Source organism: Ruditapes philippinarum, unplaced genomic scaffold, assembly GCF_026571515.1.
Source record: "Ruditapes philippinarum isolate M1 unplaced genomic scaffold, ASM2657151v2 ctg11382_1_1_1_1, whole genome shotgun sequence".
In the NCBI taxonomy this organism is placed as follows: Eukaryota; Metazoa; Mollusca; class Bivalvia; order Venerida; family Veneridae; genus Ruditapes; species Ruditapes philippinarum.
This window is the reverse complement of record NW_026857198.1, coordinates 1-22,130: the sequence shown is the minus strand read 5'-3', so window position 1 is coordinate 22,130 and position 22,130 is coordinate 1. Positions and strand designations below refer to the sequence as shown.

Here is a 22,130-nt window from a genome sequence, read left to right as displayed (position 1 = left end):
TCTCGTGATTTTCGTGGGGTTTCATTAGGTAATAAGGTCAGGTAATGTACTTGTTGAGTTGAGTGACAGAAAATGAGTCGAGTAGGGAAAGGTAAGATCATTATTTTGATATTGTCAATATATGAATACATAACATATTAATAATATAAACAAACACTGAGGAAGATAAAAATGTTTTCTAATCATAAAAACAGAACACTTTATCTTTATATATAATAAATTTCATGGTAAATAGATGATCAGGCTATTTCTTATATAATTAAAATATACGATTTTTTCAAAGGAAAGTAAAAGACAGGGTTCTATGAATAAATATTAGTAATACATGTACATAGTTACACCGCCATGTAAGTTTGGTTTTGTTGCTGTTGTTTTTTATGATGGCTGATTTTAAATGTTCTTATAATTTCATCCATGTTTTGATGAATTTTCTTTCCGTGTATTCTTAATTAGCATCATCCGTTATAAGACCGCATGTAAGCACGCGGTCTTGAATGGAAGCGCAAGTCGTATTCTTGGTACTGGTATACAAAATCCAAATTGTAATGTAAAAATAACTGGGAAAACAATGAGAAAAACGGTTTTATACTTAAGATGAACTATACTCTCACTGAAAGTATTATTTTAGGAAAGAAAGATGCAGAAGTTGACTTTGATTCGATATGCACCAATAATATAATCTTCGTATATATCCCTTAATGCAGAATTGTTAAAATAATGCAGGATTGTGCAAATTCAGACATAGTTGTGGAAATAAATACCGAAAACTAGTATCTTATGAAGCTATATAGTTCGGCAAATGTGTTAGGTATACCGAAAAGCAAAAGAAAGGATTAATGTGCGTTGTTATACTCATTAATATAGGCGAAACACAAAACTTCAACGCCAGAACAGTAGCCAGTTCGGTTTTTCTCACAAATAATCTGGAATATAAGTTATGAGGGTCCTTACAGCCGTTTGCGCTAATCGATTAATCTTTTAAATATATATCGACCCTTTTTCCTATTCAAAGTGGTCATTACCCCCCCCCCCTCCCCCACAATTCAGCGTTCATTTGATTGATGATCACGTGACATGAGATAGTGAAGCACGGTGAAATTTCGCTCGGTGAAAACTCGGTTATTTTTCCAATTCTAGTGATTATTTGGACCTTTATTCATATATATTGGTGCTTATATTATTTAATTTGGTAGTGACTAGACAGAAATGGAAAACAGCTGAAGAATTCGACCTCTAAGAGTGATTTTGCACAGTGTTCAGCAAAAACACGCGGTAATAATGGCGGTTATGGCGGTAATCGTGGCCTGCACCACCCACTACACATTCTATAACTCCAACGTACAAGTTGTTTTTCTTTTCTTTTTTCATCTCTCATTCTCCCATGATAATGATAATAATTAATTTTCCTCTTACAAATATCTTCAAAATATTTTTGAACTGTGTAGAAATTTATTGAATAAAACCATGTCATGTGTTAAATTAACAAATATTCACTACTGTTATGTATACTCATGTGTTATATTGTATGTAACTTGAGTTAATAAAGATATGTTCTGTTCTGTTCTGTTTACCTTGAATATTGTGTACTGTAATGCACGAGTTTCTCGACTTCACATATTTTCTATTGTATAGAGAACAATAGAACAATAACCGGTCGGTATCTATTTGCAGACCTGTAAACCGGTCGGTAAGTGATTTACTAGACCGCTTTTAACAAAGGAGCCGATAGGTAAGTTAATATATAGATGTTTAACATATTAAATAAGTCAACAGAGCGTGGTATCTTTTTAAAGACGATATGCCCTAACAGAAATGTTATTACTCTAAATGGGCTAGCTGGGTAACCTACATAATTTGACACTAAACCTACATTGTACAATATCGCGAATGAAATACATGTACAAGTGGTTATAGGGTGTATGCCTGCACATTTTTCTGAGCGATTATCACACCCATGTGAGTTTAAAGCTTTTGGATGCTTATTACTTTTTTGTCATTTTGCACAATCAGAATTATTGTTCTGATTAACGGGGTAAGTTATTGGTCCAGATATACATCAAATTGTACACGAATCTCTAAAAAGATATTTCTAGTCCCATCATGTAATAAAAGCAACCTTAGTATCGTTCCTTAAAGGGCATGGTTGTAAATTTGTTCATTAAATTAGAAAACATCAAGAAACAATACACCAAATTTTATTTTATTTTCATCCTATAAAATTAATTCCCACTTACTATCTTATTTTGTCTAGATTAAGATTATGAATAAATACAGCCTTGACCTAAATATTGAGGTACTGTCTTCCATATAACATAACCGCAGACAGAATTGTGGATATACATGATTACGTTGTATAAAGTTACATTTTATTTAAAATTTTGTACGCCGCTTGAAACGAGTCATTGAGATATAAATATCATTCGTTCTATTTACAGCCAAAAAAAACAAGTTTACATTACTCTTCTACTTCAATAAGCATACGATTTAGAAATTAGGTGACTCTGACATTTAAAAACAACATATTATAACGTTAGCGGAGACATTGTGTAATTTTCTTCTTTTCAAATGATCTTATGGTGTTTGAGCGAAAGGGGAACGATGAAAATAAAACATTGAATAATTTAACTGCAGGAAATTTTATGCGAAGTGGTATTTTTTTTTGCATTCGGAGCAAGGATGTGTGCAATTTACTAAAATATACAGTGTACGCAAATAACAGGAAAAATAGCCTAGCACTTTTAGATTAAGGCAAATTAAAGTTCCATAATACAACAGAAGGGAAGTTAAATAATTCAGATTATAATTCAACCATGGTTTTTGCAACCAGAAATAACATACTTTGTGCAGCTCTTTTTACTCTGCCAATATGTTTTGGGAGATTTTTTTGTTGTTGGAACCAAGAAGAGAAGAATTTACTGCTGGGTAAGTTATTTGTGTATTGGCTTGGTTTCAGATTTCTTTTTAAATGAAGTATATCATGATTGAATGATTTTAATACACATAACGTTTATAGTATTAAATGTGCACAAAAACTTCATACGGAATATTTTAATATACATGTATATACATGTATTTGTGTTTGTAAAATTTCATTTGAGTACATGTTGTATTTGTTAATAAAAGAAAGTTCGTACATGATCAATTTTTGTGTGTGAGGCGATAAATACATTCCACTGAATTAAGATATATACTTTGCATCATGTTATATTAATAATTTTGAGCATCTTTATATGAGATAAAAATCCAGTGTTAAAGCCAAGCCAAATTATACATTGCAAGACAATCAAACTTGAGAAAAATGTACTAACATTTTAAGAAAAGTAAACGATTAAGGATTTAAGTAAAAATTAACATAATATGGATGATTAATGACTATTTTGCAGTATTTACACCATATTTCTTCTGCGTTACTAACGCAATAAAGAGTAGTTTTTCATATTTTGGCCTCTTTTTGCTACTTTACTTGGATTGTAATATAAGCGGCGTTTGCAATGAATAAATTAATATCTTTCGTCATTTCACAATGAAGTACATTTTCAAAATTGAAATGAAGTTTTGCATCAATCTGGAGGTATGCTGCTTTGATATATCAGCAGTAACCAATCATGTACTGTTTAACTATACAAAGTTTGACATAACGTTGAATTTATTTTCCTTACAAAGACTTTCCCATGCGTTTATCTTTACAGATTTGGTATCAGTAGCCGGAATTATGGTTGGATTATTACTCCTTGATATTTACCGTCTGAAACCAGAGCCATCTTATACATTCAAAACTTTGATATTACATTACGCTTTCCTAAAAATTACACAAATACTCGGATTTATTATGCTGAAACGATTTAATAAGCTATGCAAAAATAGCAAAGATCACCAAGAAAAAGTCTTAAAACAAATCTTAACACAAAACAAGGACACACTATTTTCAAAGGATCATGGTCTAGAAAATGTGACCTCCGTCGAATCGTTTAGAGAAAAAATGCCACTTACGACCTACGATGAATACCGGAAGTATGCAGAAATGATAAAAGAAGACGGTGCAGAAGATGTTTTGTTTCCAGGAAAAGCTTTCTTTATAGCACTTACTTCTGGTACTACTTCCGGGAAAAGCAAGGCATTTCCGAAAAACCCTAAAGCAACATGGAAGGTGGCTCCATGGCTTTTGATAATGCACTACAAGATGATTTTCGCAACTGGAAACAATTTCCTTAGCAAATGGCTGTATGTAAAGGTTATACCGAAGATGATCACAACTAAATCTGGACTTGAATCTGGACCGATTTCAGCTGTAACATACAAAATTAACTTCCCGTTTTCGGTCATACCAAGCGCCTTAGTGCACACTGAATATGAGTCTCTGTATATTCATTTAGCATTTAGTCTGATAGAAGATAATGTGTTATGTTTTTCAACAATGGTTTCCAGTACAGCGTTATCTATGTTTTCTATCTTGGAAAAGGACTGGGAAACTCTATGCAACGATGTAGAAAACGGAGCACTTTCAGAGCATCTGAATATCCCAATATCTGAAAGGACCCGATTAAATAGTTTGATGAAAGCACGTCCAAAGAGAGCTGCATTACTGAGAAAAGAATTTGCGAAGGGGTTTCAGGATATAGTTTCAAGAATATGGCCAGCATGCCCATGTCTTCTAGCGTTAAAAACCGGCGTCTTTGAAACAGCGGTAGGTATTGGATACCGGTACGTCAGTTTGATAATTGTACAGTTTGTACAAGTTTCACTTCGCAAAATTTGAATACGTTATATAAATAAAATATTTTGAATTGAGATAAATGGACTTGCTGAAAAGGAATTCTACTGAGGTCCAAAAGCAAAACAGCTGCGACACTTAAAACAGAAAGATACGCAAATATATTTAAGAAATATACTTAGAAAAAAGTGAAAATCGTATTTATGCGTTATTCTTAGCCTTATTTGTGTAAAAAGCGTTGCAACGCTTTTCTGTTTTCGGTCATATTTACAATTAGAATTATCATTTTGGAAAAAATGGAGTGAGAGAATGATCTGAAATTTTGCATACAAGTTGTATGTCCAGATCGTCATCAATTTGAATAGTTATCTCGAAAAATAAAATGTTTTCAGTCCCGTCATGTTAAAGAAAAAGAGCGATCAGTGATCACATGTGTCCCCTCATGATGGCCAATTTCATGTTGGGACAAGTTTTGTGACAGACGGACAGACAGACGGACAGTGCACAACTAGACTTGGTACTGATCATTCCTGTAAAGTTTAGATAAAATTGCACCAGTAGTTTATGAGGAGTAGTCCGGACAAGCTTTTGTGTATCTGGCAACACCTTTTTATCAAAGGGCCATAACTCGGCCAAAAATCATTCAACCGGAAAACCCGTGCAATATGCGCAAGGACTTGAGCTACATATCAATCCTTTAAAATTTAATTGAAATTGCATTTAATTAGTGGTATGAGAGGAGTAGTCAGGACAACCTTAAAAAATAAAAATTATTTAAGTGCAATAACTCTGACAAAAATCATTGAACCGGAAAATGCTGACAATATGCACAACTAGACTTGGTACTGATCATTCCTGTAAAGTTTGGATGAAATTGCACCAGTAGTTTATGAGGAGTAGTCCGGACAAGTTTTGTGACGGACGGACGGACAGACGGACAGACAGACGACGGAGAAATGATCCCTATATGTCGCCCTTACTCCGTAGAGGCGACACAAAAATCTCAGAGGAGTCCCTTTAAAGAAGAGATAAATGTTTGTAATATTTTTATTATTGATATATATTCTTTATATACTATACTTAAAAATTGATATATTTTCAGGCCAACATTGTACAGGAAAAATACCTGGGCAAGCTTCCTATTGTAAGCTTAGTTCACATTGGAACTGAAACATTTTACGGCGCGAACATTAACCCTATGGCGGAGCAAGATGTTAGATATGTACCGTTGTTACCAGTAAACTTCTTCGAGTTTCTGCCTGCAGAAGAATATGGAGAGAAGACGCCATCTACCGTTCTAGCTCACCAGGTTTGCTTTTATATTTGCTTACAATGAAAGTTGATAGAATAAAATTAAGTCTTTTTTTCTTCAATTCCGTTTATTCATACTATAACTTACTATCTATATACTTATAAATGAAATATTAATGAAATAAAATGCGTATTTTCATTTTCTGTATTTTCACTGTAAAAATTTATTTCTCACTGCAGTGAACATATTTTCCGTTTTTATTTGTTTGGGTCGTCAGACCAAACAAATAATGGTAGCGAAATTTCAGACTTGCAAATGCCGAAAGTAGTCCGCTTTTTTGAAGCGGTTACTTCCCTTTATATGTACACTAACGCCGAAAACTTCAGGGGAGATCGCAAACTCCTCACAGTGATTACCTCCCTTGGCAGAATTGTAATCACTGCCTTCAAAGACGTCACATGATGATGAAAGTCACATGACGTAACGTCGAAATTCAAATGTAAATATCGACCGTTACAAAGAAAATCTAACGTTATTTTTCTCTTTCTGTTATTTTTAACTTTTGGTGCCTACGTTCGATATAGTTTATCAAAAAATTATCGAAAGTATACAAAATAACGAAAAATAAATTCAAAAGCTAAAAAATATAAAATATCAAAATATCGTCTCGGTAGAAAATAATCTCATAATTTTTAAAATTATTTCTAAATATTCATATTATTTATTTATTCATTCATAAACATTGTTAAATATATGAGAAAAAACTTATCTGATAGATAAAAGCAGTAGAAAAAACAATTTTTGAAAAAATATAGTATATCAGAAATTCTGATATATCGGGACCTTGGTGGCAGAGATCTACGCCGAAGAATTAAGGGGAGATCACTGTGCGGAGATTGGGGAGATCGCTGCGTAAAGATGGTCAAATGACAGGCGCATTAATTTCCAAGCAAAATAGTTCCCGAATGGTCGAATATTTCTAACATTGTTTTATTCTTTATAGATATACATGCTTATTGTAAGCTCCATGATTATTTACATCATTCTGTGTTAAACAACAGTTAGCGTCGTTACAAACCCTAATTAAGAATAATATGGTTTTCTTCAGGCAGCTTAATTACATATAACATCACCGTGTCCGAGGGGTTTGCGCGCTCGCTTAGGAAGTGAGAGGTTTTGAGTTCAAATACCAGTTAAGGCAACCTATTTTTTTTTTTCAAATTGTTTAAGTCAAATAAACATTGAATTGAATATCAGTGTTGCAATTTGTCTTATAGCCAATTTACTACAATTAAAACGCTTGAAAGCATTGGTGGCACTATACAAAAACAAATTGGTTTATAATCTCACAACCTTCACCTTTCTGACATTCTGAGACCCAAACAAATTCAGCGCCTTCTGTGCTTTGATTTCACTTATGTCTTGCCGTACTACTTTCTTCTACTTTCAGCCAATACACAATTTTTTGGGGGAGATCTTTTATATTGTAATGTCAAAAAAGAGAAAAACGTATATAATAAACAGAAAATTCAAGTTTATTTTTTTCATCTTGTGGTATGAAAATCATCGTATTTCACTCATGGCTTCCGCCACTCATGAAATATTTATTTTCATACCACTCGATGAAAATAAATCCTGTATTTATTGAAAAAAACTTGAATATCCTCTATGTATTCTTCCAAACTTAAAACTGCAATTTAAAACGCAACTTAGAATTACCTAAGTAGAAACAAAATGAATGTTCGCGTGTATAACAGTTCAGTTCATACAATTTAAGTTATGCACTAGTTTCATTCGTAATTGAAGAAATCATGAAAGATTAAATTCAGTGCTCTTTGAACAGGTTGAAGTGGGGAAAATGTACGAAATTGTCATTACAACATTTGATGGATTATGCAGATATAGGACTGAGGATGTCGTTAAAATAACAGGCTTTCATGAAACGACGCCAATGTACAAGTTTATGTACAGGTAGAATCAGTTACATGTACATGTATATATATATATATATATTGTATTTGAGGTCCACTGTAAATGTCACTTTGTTCATACCACCTCTTGTATTCAATTACCGAGTTCAGAAGCTATGGCTTCAAAATTTACCTAAGGACCTATGCATACTACATGTATGATGTTATTAAAGATTGTTTAGTACAATACTGACTTCTATTGGACGAGTACATAGCTGCAGCTGAATACAATAATATGTTCTTAGCAATATTTAATGACCTCTTTATTTCACACCACTATTTTTTTGACATTTTGACAGAACCATGATATTTCGATTTCAATGAGAATTTGAAATAGATTTTGGACTCTCAAAAAATGAAAATGAGACTCGGTGAAGTGCGATATGGATTTTGAAACTAAAAACAAAGCAATGAGTGTGATATAGATTTGGATTTGATATCAACCTTTTGGAAATAAAAACAATGTTATAAAGGGTGAGATATGGATTTGATATGGCATTTTTGGACTCTGGCTAAATTGATAAGATTGGGCCCAATAATGATTTTTTGTAGAACATGTTGAAAGTGATTTGATATATGTTATAAGGAGTGAAATAAATGTATATATAACCAAAACATAAGGACCAGAAGCCGTTTATATGTTGGAAATCTCAAATGAAACTGTGATAATGGGAAAGTGGTGATAAGTGTAGATAAGCTAAAACAATCAGTTGTTAAATGGTATTGCAATTCGTCTTTTAACTCTTTGACTTCTGGAATTAAAAGCGACAAGCCTTTGCCATCAGTATAAACATTCGTGCAATCCGGCCAGTCTCAATGTTAATAGTTTGATCAATACTTAATTAGATGAACTGTTCCATATACATAGCTGGGGAAACCTATTACTAGCAGGTTAGAATACAGACAATTAACACAATTCTTTATTACCAGGGCTGGTGATATTTTATCAGCTAATTTAGAGAAAGTACCGGAGTTTCTCCTTCATGACGCCGTGTATGCAGCGGCTACCACGTGGAATAAAGGTTTTGTGGAGTTTACAAGTTGTGAGAGTGTACATGTACAACTGGCTTCACAGACTTCAAGTACGTCCTCTTGATATATTAGCACCTTCAAAGAATAAATACCGATGGCATAAATATAAAGTTCGCATAACTTAATGCTGGATAGCTTCCACCGACGAATCCAAAGTCCTTGACGGGATTCGACCCATAGCAATGGATGGCGAGTGATTTAAAGTCGGAGATCTGAACCACTCGTCAACGGAGCCCTTCTTTCACCCACATACAATTGAAATAAAAAACAAGATACTTTTACCATGTTTTCAATTTTGATCCGAATTTTAAAATGGTTTTCAAAACCATTTTTATTTGTTTGGGTCGTCAGACCAAATAAATAATGGTAGCGAAATTTCAGACCCTGATGTGCTTATCTGCAAATACCGAAAGTAGTTCAAATTCCTCGAAGCCGTTACTTCCCTTTATATGTACACTAACGCCGAAAAATTTAGGGGAGATCTCTGCGTAAAGATTGTCAAATGACAGGCGCATTAATTTTCGTAAGGAAAAAATAGTTTCCGATTGGTCGAAGATTTCTAATATTGTGTTACTCTTATAGATATACATGCTTATATTAAGTTCCATGATTATTTACATCAGTTTACCGTGAACAAAATACATGTATATCGAAATTAATAAGGGTTACAAATCCTAATTTAGAATATTATGGTTTACTATTCACATTTCCGTGGTTGAGGGGTCTACACGCTCGATTTGGAAGCGAGAGGTTTGAAGTTCAAATCCCAGTTAAGGCAACTCATCTCATTTTTTTTAAGCCAAATAATTATTGATTGAATATCAGTGTTGCAATTAGTCTTATATCCAATTTACTATAAACAGCATTGGTGACTCTATACAAACAAATTGGTTTACAATCTCACAACCTTCACCTTTATGACATTCTGAGACCCAAACAAATTCAGCGCCTTCTGTGCTTTGATTTCCTAAATGTGATCGGAAACAAAGATCTAGTTGGAAAGGTACAATTTTATATATTATCAAAATAACGATTCATTCAAAATCTATGATTACAATGCAGGTAAATTGTTAATCTAAGGACAATGAACAAAATTAATTCAAGTTCATTTTGCATTACCAGGTGACAGTTTTGAGCAACCAAAATATGTTGTATTTATCGAGATGAATGCAGCACAGAGGTTAGACGAACAAGAAATTAAACAGGTAAATTGTGTGCTTAAATACTTAAAAAAATTCTTGTGGTTTTATGGTTTTTTTTTTGTTTTTGTTTTCTTGTATTCAAAAATTATAAATCACTAGCTTTTTAAGATTTCATTTTTAAGTTATTTCAGCTGCTGTGAACTCCTTCTGCTTCAGACTATAACTATAAATTATATAACTTATGTAGAGGTAACTTCGGAACATTCATCAGACGCTTTGAAATTTTATTTTTTTTTTGCATAAGGAATATCATGTATGTGGTGTTTGGTCAAAATCTACAAATTGGTTCACTCGAAAATAAACTAATCTTACATAATTCCAGAATGTCCTTTGAAAACTTTGTTTTAGCATCACGAACACCATTCATGTGATGTTTGGTCAAAATATACAAAGTGGTTAAAAGGGGATGTTATTTAATAGAATTTTGGATAACGACGCATGACAAATGTCATACATGTTTTCCAATCTTCTAACTTAATTTCTTTTAAAGTAAATAACTTTTTTTTATTTCAGGTGGACATTGAGCTTTGCTCAAGACACGCTGTTTATGCAGCCATGCGCCAAAATAGCAAACTAGGACCTATCAAACTTGTCCAGATGAAAACGGGCGCCTTCAACACCATCAAAACGCTGATGTTACAATCCAACCCAGATGCATTTTGCATGCAGTATAAATTACCGCAAATCATGAGGAGGGTTGACATTTTAAAGGAAATGTTGAACTTGGAAATATGAAACATGTTTACTCCTTGTACAGTTTCTGGAATTGCTGAATACAAAAAACCCAAACAATTGTATACTTTATTTAAATGACGAGATGTCAGGTTTAAACTTAGAGCATACCTGACTCAAAACATAGATAAAGTAATCTTACATAATTCTCGAATGCCCATGTTTTTTTTTCAAATTAGTCATCTGACGCTGTGAAAACTTTTTATTTGGCACCAAAAACGACAAAAAAAGGCCTGCCGTTGAAATATTCCGCAATGTAGGCATATGTAAGTCTATCACTAAAATTTTACAAGTTTTAGGTGATATCAATTGGTTTCATTTTTTCCAATTCTGCTATGCTGTATTGATGAAAATTACGTGACTAACGTTTGAATAAATACTTAAGTATATATCCCGGTGAATTGCTACTGACTACGACAATATATTTATAACATTTTTATTATGTTACAGTGTACTGTATTATTTACAGAAATATATGTATACTAAAACTGGTGTTAGTTTCATTGTACTTTACAGTACGTTCCCGTTTAAACACATGAAAAGATTTTGCATAATTCATATGATGTTAGTTTGAACCTTGGTAAGGAGATGTCACTTTCTTTGCCAAGAACAATAAGAAATATTCATGGAATCCAATAAATTGTGAGAGCCCTTAGTAATCACAAGTCAAGAGTATCCAATGAAGGCCTTGATCTAACCACTTATAAAAACGTACTTTATTTAGTATAGTAAAGATAAACTTAAAGAAGCTAGCGCACCTCAGTTATCATGGTAAATACATGGATAATGAGAAATTTAAATTTTGTTTTAATTTGTAGATTTGTCATCCATTCAATTGAATAGTTATTACCTGGCATTAATGCAATAACTATCCCGAGAAATTACAAATAACATGTCCAAATATACATAAAAAGCCTTTACTCTGATAGAAGGGAACAGAAATATGGTTACAAAAAAAGAAAATTTTGTCATATTTCGCAAAACAAATCAATAATTAACAATTTCTTTAAATATAAGTATATATCTAATAAAACTTATTTTTTCTTATTTTTATTTTCAAATCTGTGAACTTATTAATCTGGATGTGTGCTGATTTAAAACCTCACATCTAGTAGTTTGCCCTACTTTTTTAAGTCATTGACCTATATAAATGTACACAGTCAATTTCTTATTATCATTTATCATTTAACATATAAGGTCAATTTAGTATTATATTACAGTAATATATAGTAGTCATCCTAACTTTTAAGGTCAATAACCTTAAGGTCAAAATCTCCTCAGTATAACTATATTCAGCTTATACATATTATACATAGACGTTGACGACCTTACAACTTATTTCTTGTTTGAAAATTTATTATGCTCAAATCTGATATTTGAAAAAAGCAACTGATAATTACTACATGTATATACAGCCTCTTGTAAACGTAAATTAAAAACCTTTTGAAAAGACACAGAGAAAACATATCATATTTTAAACTCTACACACCTTTACTCTACTGTATTTAAATAAACTGGCAGTTTTTATAAGAATACACCAAATTAAATTGACAAGACGTAATATGAAACGCAACTTCCAAAAAAATAGTTTTTACATTCACTTATTGAAATGACATTCATGCTGGAAGTATTTACTAGATTACAATAAATTTCCCCAATAAAAGTATTTTACCCCCCCCCCCCAAAAGCATAGCATATCTCTAAAGTTTAGTTAACATAAAACAGGATAAAAAGCTTGCTAAGAACTTGATATCTCCACTTAAAGAAATAAGTAAATTGTTTATGATAAATAAGATGTATATAATATACATGTACTAATAAATAGTTGTCCACTTTTACATCAGTTTCCATTAGGTGATTATTTGTTGAAAATCTGAAGGTATTTTGAAGAACGAAGAAATTATTATCAATAAATTTTGATTTCTTTATGTCTGGATGGTATGGTAACTATGGTTACCTTTAAGATATATTTTCAACACAAAAAATGGTTCAAATCCATTAAAAACGAGTAACCCAAAAGATGCAGTCAATTTTGACCATATTGTTACAACCTTAACAACTTTGGTAAAAGTCTGCCAAGTCTGGCTGTTTACTAATTATCTTAACTTTTGGATTGTATTTAAAAATGTTCATATAATAAAAACATGTGACCAACAGTGTGGCATATCACTGGGTATTTCTTGTAGTTGTAATTTTTGGTATTTTTCAGATCTAATCTTAATAACCTTAATATAGACCTTTAAACTTACATGTGTAATCTAGATTTAGATAGACCTCTAAAAGTAAATGTGTAACCTAAATCTAGACTGACCCTAAATTCAAACTTTATCAAGCTAGATTAACTTCTAAATGTATTTTTACTTTGATCTAAATTGACCTCATAGTGTAACCTTGATCTAGATTAACTTCTTAATGTAAGTTTGATCTAAATTGACCCCTTAATGTAACTTTAATCTAAATTGACTTCTTAGTGTAACCTTGATCTAGACTGACCTCTAAATGTAACCTTGATTTTGAATGACCTTTAAATGTAACCCTGACCTTGATACATGTATACCTCTAAATGTAACTTTGATCTAAGATATGCAATAAACTACTAAAACAATGCTAAATGAAATAAATAAATTTGCTGCATTTCAAACTTACTAAATGACTTCTATATAAAATTTAGGATATAGTCATTTGTGAAATTATTTGGAAAATTTTCCAATGAACGTTTTTATGGTATGACATCTTTTGCTTACCTATCAAAATGTTATCTTGTAATGATAACATATCTAGACTGTCATACTGGTCATATGTACCAGGTAACACTGTTTAACATTAATGTCATGGTATACAACGATGTATTATGTACACACAAATCTCACATAATTATCACTTAGTTATTTTGACCGTCGGGAACCAGATCAAATAGAAACATACAACTAAATGCTAAATCAACAATATGTTAACTCAACAATATGTTCAACAATGGGGATATCATTGACAGTTAACTAGGAAATAATGTTAAAGAAAATCATTATCAAACACATTATCTGTGCAAAATAAACAATGAAAATACAGAATCACTTGATACAATTTACATTTTATTTTATTCATAGATAAAACTGATCCCTGCTTTCTGGTATGACTGATATATACAAGATATATAAAACATGATGAATAAAAACTACAAAAAAATCTGAAATACAATTACATGTGCCATCAATTAGTTAAAACAAACAGCTTGTATCATATAAAAGATGAATATTTCAAATGTTGATTTTTTTGTCTAAACATATGACAAAACATGATCGTTACACACAATTGTAAAGCTAGAGCTTTTAAAAAGCATAACCTTATATCACAACACTATCCTTTACTCAAATGACTTGCATCAATTGCAGGAAATTTCTTTAACCATTTCTATGTGTTTCTTGAAATAAAATATGAAACAATACTGTGACCACATTTTTTTTCACTTCATATTTTCACTCAAAAATTCTTATGCAAGTGGTTTAAACCTACATGTAAAACCAGTATAATAGTTGTCAGGCTTCTAGGCAATTTGTTTTCCCCACTTCATAATTTTGTTAACTAATATATAATGTTGATTGTTAACAATCAAAGAATGCTGTATACTCTGAGAATAACCAAAAATGTATGTAATTAATTGAGCCGCATAACGACAAAACCAACATAGTGCGTTTGCGACCAGCAAGGATCCAGACCAGCCTGCGCATCCGCACAGTTTGATCAGGATCCATGCTGTTCGCTTACCAACTCTATTGCAAGTAGAGAAACTGATAGCGAACAGCATGGATCCTTATCAGTCTGGGCGGATGCGCAGGCTGGTCTGGATCCATGCTGGTCGCAAACGCACTATATTGGTTACATACATAATAACATACATAATTACAAATTAAAGGAATAAATTAAAGGAACTCCACTAAGATCTGAAAGCCTAAAAACATACAATTTGAATTTCTTATAAAATCAACTGGGGCATTTAAAACAGAAAGATATGCAAAGGATAATTAGGAAATATACCCAGACATAAATTGAAAATTGTATGTTTGTGCTATTTTCTTTGCTCGATTTGAGTGAAATCAGAAATTTTGGACACAAGCTCTTAGTCTAGAACTACATCAAATTGAACATTAATCTTGGAAAGTTATTGTCAGTCCTGTCATGTCAAAAACCTCAGTGGAGTCCCTTTAAAGGCAGATAAATAAACATAATGCATAAGGAAAAACTACAAACACTCAGAAAAAAAAGATGGCATGCAAGAATAGCCCTGACTTAATAATTATATTAATGCCATTGTTATACACTGTCTATAAAACTAAATTAATACATCCAGTAGAGACAGTCATTTAATCTTTAAAGTATTTAGTAAACAAGGAAAGGATGTTGAACAACACCTTTTTAAAGTACTCAGATGATCTAGAAGCTACAGGAAGCCAGTGAAACATAACCATACATAGACACAACCTCAATAACAAATCATTTATGTCCTCAAAAACTATTGCACTCATTAAAGTATCCTGCTTTTGTCAAAAGTTTCAGAAGTGTTCATTCCACAATCAATACAAAATTGCACATCATTCATACAGATTCCTTCATTTACATGTAAACATGGCATTAAAATCTGGGTAAAATTGTAGTTACATAGTAAATATTGCATGTATCCTGATGGCAGGTAAGATATATATTCACAACTAGACTAGTTATTACCATTCAAAGATTATTTAACACTATCCTAAAACAATGCACACCATATAATACACATTTTAACTTACAAGATGCAGTTTTGCTCAATGACAGATACACAGTTTAGTTATTTAGATGAAAATGCATAAAAGTTTAATTTACAATAAAATGAAAATATTTATGAAAGATAATATGCACTGATACATTATCTGCAGAAAAACTTATCATATCTCCTGAAACAGAATATCTCCTGATACAGAATATTTCATGACACATAATATCTCATAAGTGAGCTGATCAAAACTAGCTGTTAACATTCAAAATGGTATCACAGAATCCTTTTTCTTTGCCGAACACTTCAAAATATTGAGGTATCTTTAAGCGTAAATCGAGATCTAATCACGTCTGATTTTTCTTTCTCTTGTCCTTTTTGGTTTTTCTTGTACATCTGATTCTGAACTGGTACCAAGAAGTTCCCGTACAAACTTGAACTTTTTGAGAAATAATGTCCATACAACATACCAACCTATAAAATTCAATGAGAAAATATTGAGAAACAATATCATTTATATTTATATTAAAATTATAATTTAGTTCATAAAAAAACTTTATCTATTTACAATGTAGTGTTGATCAATGAACTATTTATCAAAACCATATGATATTTGCCAAAAACAACTGGTATATCATTATATTGTGGCAAATACTAACCATATCTGTCTCTCTGTAATCATTTACTACGAAAGTAGAATTTAGTGACAATAACATATAGAAGAGAACTGAATAGCTAATGAATTACAAACTTATAGACACTAAAACTAAACTGATCCAAAGATAGCTAAAGTGACTTCAGCTAACAGGTTTTATAGTACTGCTAGACCAGTTACTGTCGCACAACGTTAAAATCAAAGTAACTTTTTCAGTTTAAATATGAAAGCCAGAACTAATCCAAAGGTATAAAATATGGCTTTTATACTTATAGTACTTTGACTCATCATACCTACTAGAAAAATGCAATGTCACAGCTTTTGACTAATCGCAGTCACATCTGACTACCATAAATACTTCTGATTCAACCCCTGTCTTAAATATCTACAACACCATCATACTGCTTCAAAGTTTGTTTACAATTACACTAAGCAGGTATGAATTGAATTGAATTGAAAGACTCAGCCGAAGCTATGAGATAAAAGGGAGTCAAGGAAACAGTCCCTAGCTCTTACTGAATAGACCCATTGGTTCGTTTACATGTTTACATGCCCAGTGTATAGCACTGATACATGCGAGGATTACCTGAATCTCTTACCAGTGCACCTCTTAAATTACTATGGAATAACCATCATGCAGTACCCAATAGCAGGTGTTAAAATAAAACAGGTAAGAACTAGACTTGACACCTAGCTGTGACACCTGGTTACTTTTTATCAATACTATTAGATAAATATACCTTTGAATCATGAAAAATAATATTTCAAATATTATTAGTATTATCAAAAATAATAACAGCCAATAAGTCTATTACAAATGAAATGTAGAAAATTGTACTGAACTTGATTAATATCAAACTATGGCCTTATATGGGTGATCAAAAATCAATCAAGGGAATGACAAAATTGGAGCATTATATACATGTAATCAATAATGACTATAATTCAACAGAATCTGCTAAAATCTTCTCACCATGTACCATATGGCAATCTGAAAACTAGTCTATAATGACTATTAAAATTTACATGCCAGGAGTATAAATGAATTATAAATTGTTCAAAACACGTTTTTTAGTTTCTATTTTACAGAAGTATCTTACCAAATGCAATGAACAGAATAACAAAGAATAGAGAAGCAACAAAGGAAACTATCGGTACAATAATGTCATTCATTTTTAATTTCTCTTTCTTTCTTTTTGTTTACAAAAACATGCTGGGTACCAGAAGAAACCAGCTATTGGTTCTCATTCTCATCATTACGCCGCAAAAAGCTAGAAACCAGTCTATTAATAACCAATCAGAGTGACTAACAGCAATTTTACCTGAACTAATAAAAATGGCGCTCGCCGATGTTTGTGGATTCCGTGATACATCACTTCAAACTAAAATATTTGGTGGAAACAGAGGAACAGATGCATCGCAATTGTTTCAAGACGTAGAATGTTTATCTCAAAATTTTTCGATGCCATACAACTTTGATGTAAGCGTTTCCTTTTCTCTTTAACTGGACCCGTTTCGAAAGTGCAACTCATTTCACGTTAAAAACTGTTGGGTGGGGTACATGTTACATTATTTATGTTTTAATGTTTTCTCAGTTTTGTTATATTTTTTTTCTGGACCTTCATGGCCATTGCGCTCAATGCAGTATTTCTTAATGAAATAAATTATGTTTTGAATAAACAGGCTGATTATTTCTGCTAATTTTATTTTTATTTTTTTATTTATACAAAAAAAATAAATAGAATTAGCAGAAATAAGGACCCTAGTCAAATAAATTAGACGTTACAGGTTTTTTATAGTTTATGACGGTCAAGCCTGACGTCTAATAGTTATTGCTCAAAAACTCATAGCATCAAAAACAATTCAAAAAATGTCTATTGTCTTACCTTTGAAGCTTTATTCAAAAGCTTATCTTCTTTACTTTCAATTTCTTGCTCAATCATACACAGAAACTCTCAAACAATGTACTTATCAATTTAAAATAAAATAATATGAAATTAGGTGCTACCTATGGCGCGGAAAGCTCTTATGATTTAAGCATAACATGTTTAGTGTACATGTCAACCAGATCTTTCTTGCACTTCGTTAATAAGTAAATGCAGGTATTTTGTACCATTAACAGAAAAAAATAAATTGGTGGTGTTCAACCTATCATCGGATTTGTTAAAGGGGACCACTGCGCATGCGTCGGCGTTTGGAAAATCCCGTCTGCCATTTTTGTTAACCTCTAATCACATTTATTGTTTTTATGTTATCTTTTAAATTGCTAATTTATCAAAAAGGAAGTAAATTTTTATATATATCATCATTACTATTGTTCTTATCAATGAAATGCATGTTTATTTTCTGATTTTGTACATCATTCTGTCACCGGAAGTGTTGATTGGCTAGCGCCTTCTAGCAAAAGTCTGAATTATGTAGACGCTCAAAAGCGCCCTGATATCTATATTTAACTCTAAAAGATTTCAAAATGGCGGCGCCCAATTAACTAAGGATTTTTTCACAGCTCATTAGGTATAGGATATAAATTTTTGTGAAATTTTCATTTACTTTTTATTTGATTTCATTTGAATTGATACGCGTCATACATGTTATCTAAGAGCGCTACAGCCCTCGCGGGGCCTTAGGCCCTGCTCGGACTTTCCGCGTATAAACATCAATCTATTTTTGTCTATCAGCCATACTGGTTAAGCAAGGTGCTTTACAGATTGATTCCAAATTTTTGAACGAAAAAATATATTCGAACACATGATGGTGCATGGGCAATTATTTTGTTAAAAAATATTCCGTTAGAATGTTCTGACTCAGTTAAACGCTTGCATTTGAATTAGCTAATCAGATTTCGCGCACTGTATGGCTGCAATTTGTTTATCAGCTGTAAAAGGTATTTAAATACATGAGAGGATTTAATCATGATTTTTCGGATGTTACAGTTTAATTATTTTGACAAAAGATATTTATTTTTTAGTTTTGTTCATAAATAGGTCAAAACTAATGTAAATACACGCTGTCTTAATTTTTTTCGTTCCGCCCGATTTTCTTGCGGAACATGCTATGGGTTTTTGAGCAATTTCAATATGACGTTGCTTTGCCCAGAAGCAAAAATATCTCAAAGCGACATCATATTTATAGGACTACTAAGGACCCCTACTAAAGGTATTCATCAGAGACATTGCTTTGAGATATTTTTACTTCTTGGCAAAGCAAAGTCATATCGAAAATGCTCATAAACACATAGCATTTAACGCAAGATAAAACAAATAAATCAGGGTACCGTAATATGAAATTAGGTGCTACGGGTGAGAGTGGTTTCGTCAAACTACCGGTTCAGCAAACTGATCCTAATGATGTTTATATTTTATTTTAAATTGATAATTACATTGTTTGAAATTTTTTATTAATGATTGACCATGAAATTGAAAGAAAATTTGATAAACTTTTTATTAAAGCTTGAAAGGCAAGATAATAGACATTTTTTAAATTTTTATGCTGTTGTGCGTTTTTGAGCGATAGGTATTAGACATCAGGCTTGACTATAACAAGCCCTCAACGTCTAACATATTGAATTATACAAAATGTCATTTCAAGTTTCAAAAACTTGCTGCTTTTTATAGCTAGAAATTTTATTTTTTTTTATGATTAATTTGTTATTTTTTATTTTTGTCCAAAGCATAAACAGGACCTTTTCCAGCTATTTTGGGTGTTTAAGTTTTACTGCATTATATCCATTTTCTTTCAGCCGGTTCAAAATTTACAACAATTTCAAGAGAAGGACAGCAAGGTAAAAATTCACTTTGACCATGGTACTACAACACTTGCCTTCAAGTTTCAACATGGTGTTGTAGTGGCTGTTGATTCAAGGGCTACAGCAGGACCTTACATTGGTTAGTATTCAGATTTTGTCTTTAAGTAGTCAGAATTTTTCTTTGAGACAATCTATGATACATACATGTATAATAGTCTTAAGCTGTTTGTTAAAAGTATTCTTGAATTTATAGCTATGTACTTGGACCCAAACCTGCATCACAAACACAAGAAAACTTTTGTAAAACCCCTGGTGATGATATTGAAGTTCACTCAGTTTCAAAAGCCAATAACTTGGCCTGGATTTCTAATTAAATATGGATCTTTGTGACCATACAAAATTCTTTGGCTATCCCAAGCTCATAACTATGTCATAAATAATTTTCTTATTTTTAAATCTTCATTTTCATTAACTTCAATATTAACCAGGCTATGGTTTCAAGCACTGTGGATAGTCAAACACACTGTCCTACTGACAGCTCTAGTTTCAATCTCCCCTTACAGAATTAGATCTCTGCCATCACAACATTTTTGTCAAGATTTTTGACGATATAAATTTTTTCAATTTTTAGCTCGACTATTCGATAAGAATAAGTAGAGCTATTGCAGTCACCCGAGCGTCGGCGTAACCACTTATGTTAAAGTTTTTGTAATAGTTCAAATATTTTCAAAGTCCATTGACATATGGCTTTGAAACTTTGCACACTTGTTCACCATCATGACCCCAACCTGTAGACAGGAGGAGGTAACACTATCAAGCATTTTGACAGAATTATGCCCCTTTTTCGACTTAGAATTTACGTTAAAGTTTTTGTAATAGTTCAAATATTTTCAAAGTCCATTGACATATGGCTTTGAAACTTTGCACACTTGTTCACCATCATGACCCCAACCTGTAGACAGGAGGAGGTAACTCTATCAAAGCATTTTTGACCAGAATTATGCCCCTTTTTCGACTTAGAATTTACGTTAAAGTTTTTGTAATAGTTCAAATATTTTCAAAGTCCATTGACATATGGCTTTGAAACTTTGCACACTTCTTCAACATCATGACCCCAACCTGTAAACAGGAGGTGGTAACTCTATCAAGCATTTTGACAGAATTATGCCCCTTTTTCGACTAAGAATTTATGTTAAAGTTTTTGTAATAGTTCAAATATTTTCAAAGTCCATTGACATATGGCTTTGAAACTTTGCACACTTGTTCAACATCATGACCCCAACCTGTAAACAGGAGGAGGTAACTCTATCAAGCATTTTGACAGAATTATGCCCCTTTTTTTGACTTAGAATTTATGTTAAAGTTTTTGTAATAGTTCAAATATTTTCAAAGTCCATTGACATATGGCTTTGAAACTTTGCACACTTGTTCACCATCATGACCCCAACCTGTAGACAGGAGGAGGTAACTGTATCAAGCATTTTTTTTACTATCAAGCACTAAGAATAGTCGAGCGTTGCTGTCCTACTGACAGCTCTTGTTATATTTATTTTAAAAAGTAAACACGGTTTTGCTAATGTTTCAAGACCGATAGGTGTTAGATGTGAACTAAAATTGAAATAATTTTGGAAACATAAATATAATGAAAATAATTTTTAAAAATTTTAATACCGCACCGTTTATTTCCAAAACAATGACCCCTCTCGAAAGAGAAATCATTCAAGTAATTATTAATTTCGACTCTACGCTTTACAAAAATAATTTTTTTTCAATCATATCGACATATTTGAGACCAGAATTCAAGTTTTATTTGCTGTTTATTACAGATAAAACATTTTTTCAACGAGTTCATTGGCGTATACGCCATTTTTACACAATCATGTGATAAGACGATCATCACATGAATCATGTGATGATCGTCTTATCACATGATTGTGTAAAAATGATGATTTGTGTGAAGGCAGTGGTTACTGGCCGTAGCGTAACCAGTGCGCAGAGTTTGCTCTAGTTTGTGAAGTTTTTAAGAAATGAATATAGTTTAAAGTTTCACCAAGGTGTGAATTAACCTTATGAAATTAAATTTT

General features: G+C 32.0%; 2 protein-coding genes and 1 long non-coding RNA gene across 3 annotated transcripts; 2 read left to right on the top strand and 1 right to left on the bottom strand.

Moving 5' to 3' along the window:
* The first annotated feature begins 2,539 nt into the window (after window positions 1–2,539).
* Window positions 2,540–10,985, top strand: LOC132749060 (uncharacterized). The gene is made up of 7 exons (XM_060738743.1): window positions 2,540–2,922; window positions 3,690–4,684; window positions 5,814–6,020; window positions 7,807–7,934; window positions 8,864–9,015; window positions 10,088–10,170; window positions 10,681–10,985. Exons 1-7 carry the CDS (start codon window positions 2,811–2,813, stop codon window positions 10,900–10,902), a joined length of 1,899 nt encoding a protein of 632 aa, XP_060594726.1. The 5' UTR covers window positions 2,540–2,810; the 3' UTR covers window positions 10,903–10,985.
* A 2,984-nt stretch (window positions 10,986–13,969) lies between these two features.
* On the bottom strand, window positions 13,970–17,550 carry LOC132749059 (uncharacterized). Its single transcript, XR_009628360.1, has 2 exons — window positions 17,402–17,550; window positions 13,970–16,120 (listed from the first exon to the last, which is right to left on the bottom strand). It is a non-coding gene; the product is annotated as an uncharacterized LOC132749059 (long non-coding RNA).
* Window positions 17,551–17,604: 54 nt separating this feature from the next.
* LOC132749058 (proteasome subunit beta type-8-like) lies at window positions 17,605–20,207 on the top strand. The gene is made up of 2 exons (XM_060738741.1): window positions 17,605–17,781; window positions 20,041–20,207. Exons 1-2 carry the CDS (start codon window positions 17,638–17,640, stop codon window positions 20,188–20,190), a joined length of 294 nt encoding a protein of 97 aa, XP_060594724.1. The 5' UTR covers window positions 17,605–17,637; the 3' UTR covers window positions 20,191–20,207.
* The last annotated feature ends 1,923 nt before the right edge of the window (window positions 20,208–22,130 follow it).

What these genes read in the sequence shown, in the direction of transcription:
- LOC132749060 (XM_060738743.1), top strand. Translation starts at nt 2,811, where the DNA reads ATGGTTTTTGCAACCAGAAATAACATACTTTGTGCAGCTCTTTTTACT. An exon ending in AGAGAAGAATTTACTGCTGG is followed by an intron (nt 2,923 to 3,689) that starts GTAAGTTATTTG and finishes TTATCTTTACAG; the next exon opens with ATTTGGTATCAGTAGCCGGA. An exon ending in CCGGCGTCTTTGAAACAGCG is followed by an intron (nt 4,685 to 5,813) that starts GTAGGTATTGGA and finishes ATATATTTTCAG; the next exon opens with GCCAACATTGTACAGGAAAA.
- LOC132749058 (XM_060738741.1), top strand. Translation starts at nt 17,638, where the DNA reads ATGGCGCTCGCCGATGTTTGTGGATTCCGTGATACATCACTTCAAACT. An exon ending in CGATGCCATACAACTTTGAT is followed by an intron (nt 17,782 to 20,040) that starts GTAAGCGTTTCC and finishes ATTTTCTTTCAG; the next exon opens with CCGGTTCAAAATTTACAACA.